The sequence below is a fragment of the Mirounga leonina genome, unplaced genomic scaffold, assembly GCF_011800145.1.
Source record: "Mirounga leonina isolate KUSES-001 unplaced genomic scaffold, KU_Mleo_1.0 Mir_152, whole genome shotgun sequence".
Lineage (NCBI taxonomy): Eukaryota > Metazoa > Chordata > Mammalia > Carnivora > Phocidae > Mirounga > Mirounga leonina.
The window spans coordinates 5088479-5100636 of record NW_023270380.1 but is presented as its reverse complement, the minus strand read 5'-3'; the positions used below and the strand labels follow the sequence as shown (position 1 = coordinate 5100636).

Sequence of the window (12158 nt, the reverse complement as noted above, 5' to 3'; positions counted from 1 at the left end):
GATGCTGTGCTGTGGACGGAGCAGGGGAGGGCTGCACGGCTCCGCATTCTCTACAGGCCCTGCTCCCACCACACAAGGGCAGGCAGGGGTCTCCTAGTGTCTCCTGGTATCTGAACTGATTTCCCCAGCTCTCAGGGAGTGTTGTTGTTGTTTTACTCTTCTATTATTATCATTGATGATCACTATCCTGGAATGCCCAGATTTTTATAATTTTCAGAGACCCAGGCACTATCAATCAGTATAAAAGGTTTCTTTCAGATGCTCAAAAGCACTCACAAATTTTTATAAACAGATAAAGGTTGGAAGCAGCATGTTAAGAATTTGAAATAGTGTTTGGAAAACCAGTAACATACAGGGGGTCTTTGCTTGACCATCAAGGTAACAGGTGGTGTAACTGAGACTGTGAGTCATCGCAAAGCTCCCTGTGGGGCCAGGACAGAAGACTTCTGTGGCCATAAGCTGCCTTCTAGCTCTTCTGCGTGCTTTTACTCTCGACCCACTGGTTGAAAAGAGCATTTAGGTGATTGGGCAAAGGAGGTTTTGGCTGTTCAGGAGGACGATCCTCAATTCAGCAAATGTAATATAAATACTAAAATATAATTACATGGGCTACCAGAGAAAACCGGAGAAGAGAGGTGGGGACATAGGACAGGTTACAGGTGAGGGACAAAGTGCAAAGGAAGGAGCTATACGCCTCTGATACGTTGTACACGGTTGGGTGTATAGACGGCCGCCTCAAGTTCTGGTCCCAACTAAGACTAGTCATTAAAATGAGTTGTTCACCTTAGCAGTGCCTACAACCCCCACCTTTCTGGGTATGTTCCAGCAGCTAGAATTCCTTATCTTTTCAGGCAATCCTGAATGTCCCGTTTCTGCTTGGTGGGTGGGTGTGTACACACTGCAGTCCCTCAGTGGAAGGAAGTGTGAGGGAACTAAATAAATTTTACATACGAATAGGCATTTGTCAGTTTATAGTTTGCTCTGTGAAGAAATCATGATTTATTGTTTGGTGTTGCAGTGTTTTGGTTGGTGGTTGATCCTATTCAAAGTTCCTGGGTAGCTGTGTTTTGATTTCTAAAAACAGTTGGTTCAGCTCCTTTTTTATTAAGCAGTAAAACACCCTTTTACAAAATACCTTACTCCTTTTAAAATCCTGGTACCGGGTAGGAGACATAACCAGTAAAAATAAAGGACCATGGGTATTAGACCATCCCTGCTTTTCGAATACACAGCAGACTCGTTTTGTGCAGGCTGAGTTCTAGGGCATCGGCAGCAGGCCAGGTAGATGCCCCAGCCTCGTGTGGCTCCCAGCCAGGTGGATGGGACAGCAAGTGAACAGTCACACAAAGAAAATAACTTAAATCATGATAGGTCCTCCAGTGGAAAAGTAAAGATTGTGATGAGAAAGTGCACACTCTTTTCTAAGTAACATAACAGGTGAGTTGCCCTGCAAAGGATGGGTAGGAAGTAGGCAGACGAGGAGTGTGGGGGACGGTGATTTCTGGGCAGCACCGAGGCGGGCTGTGCGGCTGAACGGTGCTGGTCCGGCTCGAGAGCGGTGAGTGCGGGCAGGACAGGGCGGAGGCCAGGCCGGTCGGGTTCCTGGTGAGCGGATTGGTTAAACTTGAGCATGACCTCTACTGGTTTGCTTTTGCCATTTTTCAAAGTAGGAAGAGCAGATCAGAGGCAGGCCATAGAAAATGGGAGGAAATGGTGTGTTAAATGAGTGGGGTGCGGAGAAACAGACGGGTTTGAAGAAAGTGAAACGAGAGCCTAAAAGCGCGCCCACTGGATTTAAGCGAGAGCTGTGTCAGCAGCCTCATTGGTGGGGCGGACACCAAATTAACGTGGGTTAGGAGTGGTTGGGACAATATGTTATCTATTCAGTCCGGGCATAGGCTCATTGCTGTCCATTCGTTTCTTTACTTGAATATTTGAAATACTTCCTATCTTAAATTAAAAAAGGACGAGGAAGAAGGTAAAACACAGTCCAGTTAATTCCCTCCAAAACCTCCTCTGTGAAATGTAGCAGCAATGTGCATTGAGGAGGGCTTTTCTTTTCTTTTCTGTCACATTAGTTGTTTTAAATAAGGGTTCACGGTTAGGAAATTGAACAGTGCAGAAAGGTGTCAGGTCAAGGCCAGACCATCTCCTTCCCCCGTCCCTGCCCTTCCTCCCCCAGAGGGGTTTCTCTCGTGAGTGGCTTTTCTTCCCATGCCGCCCATTGCCCCCAGTTCTCTCTCCCACGCCGACCGAAGGCTCTGTGGTACGCTGCTTCCTTTGTCCGATCAGACAGACAGCCCTTTGAACAGGCTTAGTAGCAACGAGGGGACAGTTGAGCGAGTGGGATCTGGAGCCCTGTGGGAAGGGACGAGATGGCAGGTGGTAGGAGGCACAGGAGGTGAACGCTCTCTTCTCTCCCCCCAGTGCTGTGGAGGCTCGGCCGTCAGGCACGCAGAAGGGCTGGGGGCGCTGGGGGGTCGGGGAGCCATCACACGAGAACTTTCTTGCAGGAAAATGCCTCAAAATTGCTACTTTGCTTTTGGGCTGTTGATCATTAATTTAAACTGAAACCTGCCTGTCGTGTTCTGTAAGTTTTATCCCTACCCCCTTTGCCTTTTACAACTTGGCAGATGTGTTAAGACTTTACAGCCTCGTATTACATTTGTTTGGTTCAGGAATGCTGGTCCAGTTGGGCGGTGTGTTATGGATCTTCAGAGTAGAAAAAGTGTTTACTGCAGGACGGAGACTTGAAGACTCCAACCCAGATTTCTTATGTAGTTCCCTTTTATTTGTTTTTGTTTTTGTTTTTGTTTTTCATTTTTTTTTCATAGTTCCCTTTCAGAATTCTTTTTCCCCAAGCACGTAAGCTGTTCGTCTGGCAGGCTGTGTCGGTACCTGTCGGTACCAGTGGACAGCCACGTCCGCTCCCCATCACCTCTGACGGAGCGCGGGCCTCTGCACCATCTGCCGGAGGGTTCACTTCTTGTTGAGTCACTGTTTGTTGTAAGGCTCTGAAACAGTTATTTCTTTGTCTTTGACTGTCATTTCAAAATGTCAAACTCGGTGTTTTTAAAGCATGTTGATGTAGGAGGGAGGGGTGTATAAATCTTCAGATAAAATTCACAAAATTTCCCTTTCATTCTAAACTCTGCGAGACCTCTTTCTGATTATCCCCACTAGAGTTGTCTCACTTGTCTGTACCTCATACCGTATTTTTCACCCTTAGGAACGCCAAGAAGAATTGGCAACGCATCCAGGAGCATTTCTTTTTTGCAGCATTTCACCCAGTGCAGGATTATTGTCTGGAGGTGAGCAGAGAGTGTCATTCGTAAATTCTTTACTGTGTTTTTAATCCCTGCACCTCCTTTCTGCCACAGTTCTTGGAGGGTTATAATTAGGTGAATTTTTACCCCTTACAACATCACGTTCACGTTGTAAAGTTCTAAGTTTAATTTTGTTACTTCATGCAGATGACTTGCATTTCACTCGTAAGCGGTGAAAATTGGCTAGTCATTGTCACTTTGTTCCTCAGGCAGTGTCTGGCTTGTAAACTCTGGAAGGGGGAATATTTAACTCTAAACAGAAATCTGTTCAGACATTAAAAGGAAATGAGTGAGAACATTTGTGCAGGTGAGATTTTGTTGTAATGAAGCCCACTGTTAATGTAAGAGCAAAAAGATCTGTTCTTTTGTTAAACTTGCAGTGTTTCGGTTCTGGGTGACAAGAATTGTGTAGTGCGTGATATACCACCTCCTCCTAGCCGAGTGTGTTCATGTAATTTTAAGAACCATAAACATGTTTATTACAGTTAGCATGTGAATTAATATACAAATTATTAAGATTTGTATGAATTGTATCACTTTCTCTTTCAACTATAAATAGAATGTTCTACATTTGAATTTAAAACATGTGACCTAGGACTTTTCCACAGGAACTGTAGCTGTTGTGCATATGCGATAAAAAGAAAATCTGTATATCGTGAGATATTCACTACAGAATATTATGCCCTTTGTTGGGCAGCCGTGGACTTCATTGCAAAATGCAGGATTTTTCGGTTATTTTAACATGCTCTGTTCTGTGTTCTTCAGCGCCCAGAATGCTTTGTTTGGCGCCTTTCTGAAGGACTTGTAGTAGGGCCTCTAGTGCTAAGTCAGCCCTTTCTGTTATGTTCTCCAGCAGGAGTAAGTCCCTCCTTCCCTCTTCATCTCGGTCCCCAACGCCTCACTGTCCCCCCTTCTGTGTATTTTCTCCTCTGTTAACGATCCGAGCCGTCGCTGCCCGTGGAAGTAACATGATGGCTCGCAGGAACTCTGCCTCGTCCTACACTCGGACTGAGCTCGGTTCCTACTCAGTCAGCATTGCGTGGCAGTCATCATGTGGGCCAGCGTGCAGAAAGCCATTCGTCATTCCAGAAACCATTGTGAAGACGTGTGCATCGTCACACGTTTACGGTTTCATTTTTAGATTGCCTGTTACTTGTGCTTCTGTTTTGTATGCACCTTTTCACCTTTGATGACTTACTTTCTGGTTCTGGTCCGTTTAGTAGGTAAGAAAAGAAAAGGCCAGGAGGATTGCTTACGTGATGACTGAGCAATTACCGTGCCCAGGGCTGTAATACTCTGTTTACTCAACCTCGATGGGCTATTTTAACCTGATTTTATCCTCGTTTTACAAATGGGGAGGTTGAGGCCAAGAGAGGCTAAGTGGTCTGTCTGACATCACAGCTAATACACAGTCAAGACAAAGTTCAGATTCCAAATTTGTCTAATGGTAGCAAGAGGAAAGGTTTGGCATCAAAAGAGCTTGAACTCCATCGCTTATGAAGGTGTTCGGTTATCAACAAATAGCCCTGAGCTAAATGTTGCCCAACACTGATATTGATTAATCCTAAAACACTTTTTGCTTTTATCGAGAGCACAGTGGTTTATTACATATGGTGAGAAAAACCCAAGTGGAAGGTCTGCCTGCCCTCAAGCATTTCCTAAGTTAATCCCCTGATGGCTTAGAGAAGATGAGAAGTATGTATAGACAGTTGCTACCAGATATAAATGAACATATATAATACGGTCACTGTGATAATTTGGGAGAATACATCAATAATAGTAAATAAGTTGTACTTTAAACATGTTTCCATGTATTTCTTTGTTCTTTTCAAGGGGAAAAAATTTAGATTTTACCATTCTCTTTTCAGACCATATTTTACATCCTTCCACGCCTTTCAGGCCTGGTTGAAGACGAATGGATTGCCATTGGTAAATTTACCAGATTCACTGACATTCCTTTAGATGCAGGATTTCAGTGGTACCTTTCGCCAGCTCACCTCTGTGAACTAAAACCGGGTGACTGGGCTCAGCAGGACACAGGTAAAGAAATGTTTTCTTTTTCTCCCGCTTGTTGACTTGGTTAGCCTTACTCGCTTCAGTTACTGAGAACAGAGAGTTGATCACACCACTTTTCACTGATGTGGTGAAGTCTGCTCCTTCTCCACTTAAAGACCGTGAAAAGTGCTGTAACTTTGGTATTTTTAATTGCTTGGCTTTGCTATAAAAAGCCAAGGAGAGCCTGATCTGTTTTATAATATAAAGCTAGTAACTTCCCTTTTCTTTGAACTATTATTGTTAATATTTACTGCTCTTCCATTATGTATTTCTGTAAAAGTACAGATTTTAAAAAGGGTCAGGTTATGAAATCTCATTTCTTGGCCCATTTAGGAATAAAGCAGACCTCCTGATTCTCATCTTTTGTGGGTCTGGCTGGACCTCACTCATCTGTCCGGCCTTCTTTCTCCTGTTTCTCCACCTTCGGTGACACTGCTTCCCTTCAGCTTTCTGAAGGACCCACAGTTCCTTCGATTGCTCACCTCCTCCCTGTTCTCCTGCACAGTCCAGTGACCCCTGGAAAAACCAAGGACCAAGTCTCCCACCCATCCTCGAAACCACAGCTAGTGTTAATGTCGTGTAGCAGTGGTCTCCCAGTTCTCCTCACTGCTGCCACTCCTTTGGTCCTCGTTCACGCTCTCCCTGTCCCAGAACCACTGAAGATTCCTTCAGAAAATCATAAATGGTCTTTGTCTCCTTCATAAAGCCTAAGTGGGCGCTCTTCTCTTATACCTACCCTTTATGGGGCATTCATTTGCTAGCTTCTTGCTATCCTCATTTTCCTCTTCCACCTGACTCTTCTCACTCCTCTTTAGGAGTTCCCCTCTTTGTCCTGTATATTTGTGGTTCTCTACAATTTTAATGTTTTCAAGAATCCCTTGGGCAACTTGTGTAAAGTACAAATACTTGGGTCCCCCCCTTTGATTTTAATTCAGTGTGTCTGGAGGAGAGTTCTGGGAAAGTGCATTTTTTATCAAACATCTAGATGGTTCACTAATACATTTTAAGACATAATCACCTTAAATTTATTTATTCCTTCAACCAAGATTTATCGATTGCCTCCTGTGTCTAGATATAAGGCCAAGTCCCTGCCCTCAGGCAGCTTGCATTCATTCCTACATAAAAGGCACCATGAAAACAAAGCAGGGTAGAGATAGTGACAGAGGATCAAAGAAACCTTTCTCGGGAGCTGACATTGAGTAGAGACCCACGTGAAGTGCGCGCAGTCGAGCAAAGATCCTGAGGAAGAGCTTTCCCAAAACAGAGGAAAACAGAGGACCTCAAACAGGGAGATCTGAGGGCAGAAGATGGTGACAAAAGCTACTTCATCAGTGTGGTGGGGACAGCTCTGCTGGGGCGGGCTGAGCAGAGATGGGAGGAGAGAGGAGGAGAGCATACGTGGGTCCTCCCCATGTATTGTGTTGGGGGCCACAGGGCGGAGCAGAGAAACCAGGCATCACTTGGGTGGGCAAAAGGCTAAGGAGGTCTCTGTTTTGTCTGGTGTGTGGAAATGAGAGGGGTACTGCAATGCAGTCTTTATGCCAAGACTTCACTGGTAGTATCCCCAGAATGTTTTCATTGGCCTGGTTTCCTCATTCTCCATGCTGTCCCTGAACACTTTTAATTTCCCCAACTTGAGACCACCACTCGTGTAACGTAACTTCTCCTCTTTGTCTCTGCCTGGCCTCTTTCCTGAGCCTGCTGGACATTTGCACCTAGATACACCATAAACTCTTTAAACTCAACATATTCAGATTGCATTTCCCTTGCTGCCCTTACTTGGCCTCCTCTATAAACCCCTTCTGTCAGTGGTGCCCCTCGGTCATTCTTTTCTCTTGTGCCGCGTTCATCTGTTACCAAATTGGCGTGATTCTGCCTCCAGATCTGGCTGCTTCTGCTCTTGTCTTAATTTAGACTGTCCTTGTCTTTGCCGGGACTGGTGCAGAGGCCCCAACTTATCCTCACCTCACTTTTAAGAGGGATTTTTCCTAAAACACAAAACCAGTACTCTTATCCCCCTTCTTAAAACCCTTTAATGGCTCCTATCTGTAGAGTAAGTTCTTTATCATTCTATACAAGTCTTTCATGATCTTTTTATGGCCTGAGCCATCATGTTCCATCCATGGCACACGGTGTAGTAAGCTACAACGGAGTTCTGCCGCTGCCCGGGCCACTGTCCTCCCACACCCTGTGCACGTGCACACCTGGTCTGCGGTCTGCACTGCCCTTCCCCACTCGGTTTGCAGACTCCTCCCTGAGCCCTCCTGGGTCTTTGTCTCTGCCCGTCCCTCCCTCCCCGAGACATTACACACACTCACTATTGTACCGTGTTCTGGTATCTGCATCTCTCTTCTGTCCTGATAAGCTAAGTGCTCCTTGGTGGCTCGGTCAGCAGTTTGGAGTAGAGCAGTTGAGGAAGAGCCTGGAAGGACAGTCTCAGTCCTGTGCTACAGCTCAGAACACTGCATTAGACAGGTTACTAACGTTCATTAAGAGATAATTGGTTCAGATAATATCCTTCATTTTAGGAAAGTTTCCCCAAGTACTTGTAAAATAATTTAGGATAAAGACTGTGTATATTTGTTTTCAGGAATACCCTCTTGTTTGTCAGATACACCATTATTTTATGGACCTCTAAGAAAAAATGCTAAAATCATACCAAACTAGGATACCCTGTGGAATTCTAAGATGCTTCCCAGTTTGGGATATGCTAAAATGTAGACAACAAGTGCATCTTCTATTTCTTTTTTTATTATTATTAGAGAGAGAGAGCACAAGTAGGCAGAGCGGCAGGCAGAGGGAGAGGGAGAAGCAGACTCCCTGCTGAGCAGGGAGCCCGATGCGGGGCTCGATCCCAGGACCCTGGGATCATGACTTGAGCCGAAGGCAGATGCTTAACCAACTGAGCCACCCAGGCACCCCTATCTTCTATTTCACGAAATGTTGCAGTATATTGGTTGTTAGAGTTCAATTTGAAAATTTAAAATGACTGTTGAAAATGGCAGTTGTGTCTGAATCCAAGTAAAGTTCTTTAGTTAATGAATCTCATTCTAAACTATCATTTAAAACTCGCGTGTGTGTGGGTGTGTGTAAATAAATAGATTTTTATGTATGGGATTATTTCCTTTTCCTTCCCAGGTTCTCACTCGGGCGAAGCAGCTAGCCAGTCAGAGTGGATGGATGTTCAGAAGAAGATTATCCCCTGGAAAAATAACACTCCAGATTTAGATCTGGAGCTAGTATTTCAGGATCGTGTCGCCAAACTTGGAAAGTCGATTAGCAGACTGATCGTAGTGGCCTCGCTCATTGATAAACCAACTAACTTAGGAGGTAAAATTATAGTTTTCCAGGGGGCTTGCTTAAAATCTTTTGATCCTGAAAATTTGTCATCGGTCCAGTGCCATTGTGCCCATTTTCCTCACTTAACCCTCCTGGGGAGCTGCGGGGGGCTGTGTGGCCATAGCGAGCTGGGCGGAGGACTGCCAGTGGTAACGCGGCCCGTCGTGTGCAGGGCTGTGCCGGACCTGCGAGGCGTTCGGGGCCTCGGCGCTCGTGGTGGGCAGCCTGCAGTGCGTCAGAGACAAGCAGTTCCAGGGCCTCAGCGTCTCAGCAGAGCAGTGGCTGCCGTTATTGGAGGTGAGTGGAAAGTAATATTAGTAAAACGCTGGTTTGCCGAAATCTTCTGCAGTCCTCTGTCTTCTTCTATCAGTCCTCTTGCAGTACTTCATAGTTGTCCAGCCTTTAATAGCTTAAAATAATACTCAAAGGAAAAAACACCCCCCTCTGTTCCCCCGTTGCTTTTATGATCTCTCACATTATTGTATTTTTAGAATTCTATTCTGTAAAATATGTCCTGTTGCAACTCAGGAATACTTTTTTTTTTTAAAGATTTTATTTATTTATTTGAGAGAGAATGAGAGAGAGCATATGAGAGGGGTTAGGGTCAGAGGGAGAAGCAGACTCCCCGCTGAGCAGGGAGCCCGATGTGGGACTCGATCCAGGGACTCCAGGATCATGACCTGAGCTGAAGGCAGTCGCTTAACCAACTGAGCCACCCAGGCGCCCTCAGGAATACTTTTTATAAATATATTTGATGTTGGGGGAGTTTTTTTGTTTTTTGTTTTTTTAATAGAGTATATTTCCTTTTCCTTATAAAAAGACAGTCTCACGAAAGTTTTTTTGAAACTCTGATTTTACTCCAAGGCTGTAAATGAATAATTTATTATTCTGCTCTTTTTAAACTCACTTTAAGGTAAAACCACCTCAGCTCATCGATTTTCTGCAACAGAAAAAAGCAGAAGGTTACACCGTCATTGGTGTGGAACAGACTGCCAAGAGTATAGACCTGACCCAGTATAGCTTTCCGGAGAGATCTCTGCTCTTGTTGGGGTAAGAAGATCCCTTTGAGTCTCAGTCTAGAAAATGCTTTCGGAAATTTTACAGTTCACCGAGACTCCTGATGTTACACCCACATCAGGAGTTTTGACTTGTAACGTTTAAGGAAAGACCCCTAGTTTTTGTTTTATTTCACCTGTTTGGATGATCAGGTGAACCTGTGTTATTTGTTTATTTCCCTGGTGCCACAGACTTCACTTTATTTTGTTAATCTGACTCTTCAGTGACATTCAGGATTTCTGAGGAAAAAAAGTGTGCATATTACAAGAAAACTAACCCTTCTTCTTCCATTTTTCTTCATCAGAAATGAACGTGAGGGAATTCCAGCAAATCTGATCCAACAATTGGATGTTTGTGTGGAAATTCCTCAGCAGGGCATTATCCGCTCGCTTAACGTCCACGTGAGTGGGGCTCTGCTCATTTGGGAATATACCCGACAGCAGCCGCTCAGGCATGGGGACACCGAGTCATGAACTTTGTGCCTTATCTGAGATCAATTATCGGTGCTCTTGAAACCTTGTTTAAAACCATGTGTACTAATGAAATCGATTCTGAAATTTACCGGGATAATTTGTATTTCTTTTTCTTGCCAACTTAATGCCAAAACTTTTTCACGTGCCTTAAATATATTACTATATGTTGTCCCCTTGAATAAATATTTTTAGCTAAATTGCATTGTTTCTTGAATATTTTAAGCAATTGTGGAAATAAAACAAGGTATTTTAAGAAGAGAATTTCTTTCCTGGAAACCAGTATTGTCAGAAATGTGGACTTCGATGGGAGTAAGGCAGAATTACAGCAGTTGTCACCTGTGAACACCACACCCTTACGTCTCCAGGAGGCACAGTGGGGTGGAAGCAAAGGTCCTGCATGGAGAGGAGTCATTAGCCTCTGTTTGCTGCTTTATATCTACTTATTCCCAGGGAGGAAACCTGCTTGACAGGCTGTTGAGCTAGCTTCTCTGTACAATTCAGGATGCTCGGATAATAGGTTTTAATTTCCTTTTAAAGCCATGGAATAGGCCATTATCATTCATATGAATTTTTGGAAAATTTTCATACACTACCTTTGCTCGGAGAGTTCAGATAATGGTTAGAGATAGTCTATATTCTGACAAATGTCAGTATCAACCCAAAGACGGTGAATTATTCTTGCACATCATCACCAAGGGTGAGAATGGAGCCCAGGAAGTCTGATTTACTATTTCTGTTCTTCTGAGGGTGTTTTTGTTTGATATTGAGATTACTTCAGTATTTAATGGTGACCATTTATCCCCATCCAGCAGTAAACTTCAGTCATGTCTGGGTCCCTTTTAATAATATTTAAATTCCAGAATCTGTTACCAGTATGTATTTTTTTCTTCTTTGGCTTTATTAAAATAATTTTTGTTTTGCAGAAGAGTTGCAAAGATAGTGCAGTTGGCCTATGTCCTTCACCCAGATCCCTGTAGTAGGATCTTATAGAACCGTGGACACTTAGCAAAACTAGGAAATTAACATTGGTAACGGTGCCATTCACTAAACTGCGACTACCAATCTGACCTATACTGAGATTTCTTGTTCTCTTCCAGGATGCTGCATTGCATTAGGTGGTCAGGTCTCCTCAGTCTCTTGCGATCTCTGACAGAGTCTCCATCTTTCCTTGTCTTTGCTGACTTTTGACACTTTCGAGGAATACTGGGTAGGTATTGTGTAAACATCTCATGATTTGGGTTTGTCTGGTGTTTTCTCGTGGTCAGACTAAGGTCTCGGGTTTTCGGAACGACCCCTCAGTGCTGATGTGCCCTTGTCATCACATTTCAGTGTGACCTACTCCCCTGGTTGTCTGTCGAAGGCAGCATTCGCCAGTTGCTATTTCTCACTTTCCGTGCTCTGTTAGAAGCCGGATCACTAAGCCTAGCCTACACTCAAGGGTAGAAAATAAGCTTCACCTCTTGGAGGGAGAAGGACCAGAAACTGGGAGCAGCTGTGAAAACTATGACGGTGATTAATAAGTATCATGGGAGAGATACTTGGAGGCTCTGCTGATAAACTTTCTGTTGAGCATGGTGCCCACTCAGTCTCGTACTCGTCAGTCAGTGGGTGTTGGCTGTGGTGTTCTCACGATGATAGTCTGTGTTTCCCTCATTTCTTGTCCATCTGTGACTTGGGATTCTTCTGTAAGGAACACCAGTCCCTGATTCACTCATTTGTTCAGATCAGTGTGGATGGTTGGCTCATGTCCTTTTGACCTGCTCCCATTCTTCCATTTTTTTTTTCCCCATTTCTTTTTTCTTTAGAACTTCCTTACTCTCTGGCAGTACACAGTTCTCCAGGTGCTTTCATATTCCCCCACCCCAGTTCTAGAATCGGACAGTTCTGCAAGGAGCATGGGTGGCCCTCT

The 12158-nt window shown here is 44.3% G+C and overlaps 1 protein-coding gene across 5 annotated transcripts in view; it reads left to right on the top strand.

Moving 5' to 3' along the window:
- The window catches only part of TARBP1 (TAR (HIV-1) RNA binding protein 1), an 85723-nt gene extending 75277 nt beyond the window's left edge, over positions 1–10446 (top strand). For 3 of the 5 annotated variants that reach the window (XM_035008480.1, XM_035008479.1, XM_035008478.1), the window contains 6 exons: positions 3230–3311; positions 5195–5366; positions 8520–8711; positions 8893–9017; positions 9634–9770; positions 10081–10446. In XM_035008480.1, the coding sequence (XP_034864371.1) occupies positions 3230–3311; positions 5195–5366; positions 8520–8711; positions 8893–9017; positions 9634–9770; positions 10081–10249 (877 nt within the window). In that variant the 3' untranslated portion in view covers positions 10250–10446. The other 2 variants (XR_004679859.1, XM_035008481.1) reach the window with 2 other exon arrangements.
- The last annotated feature ends 1712 nt before the right edge of the window (positions 10447–12158 follow it).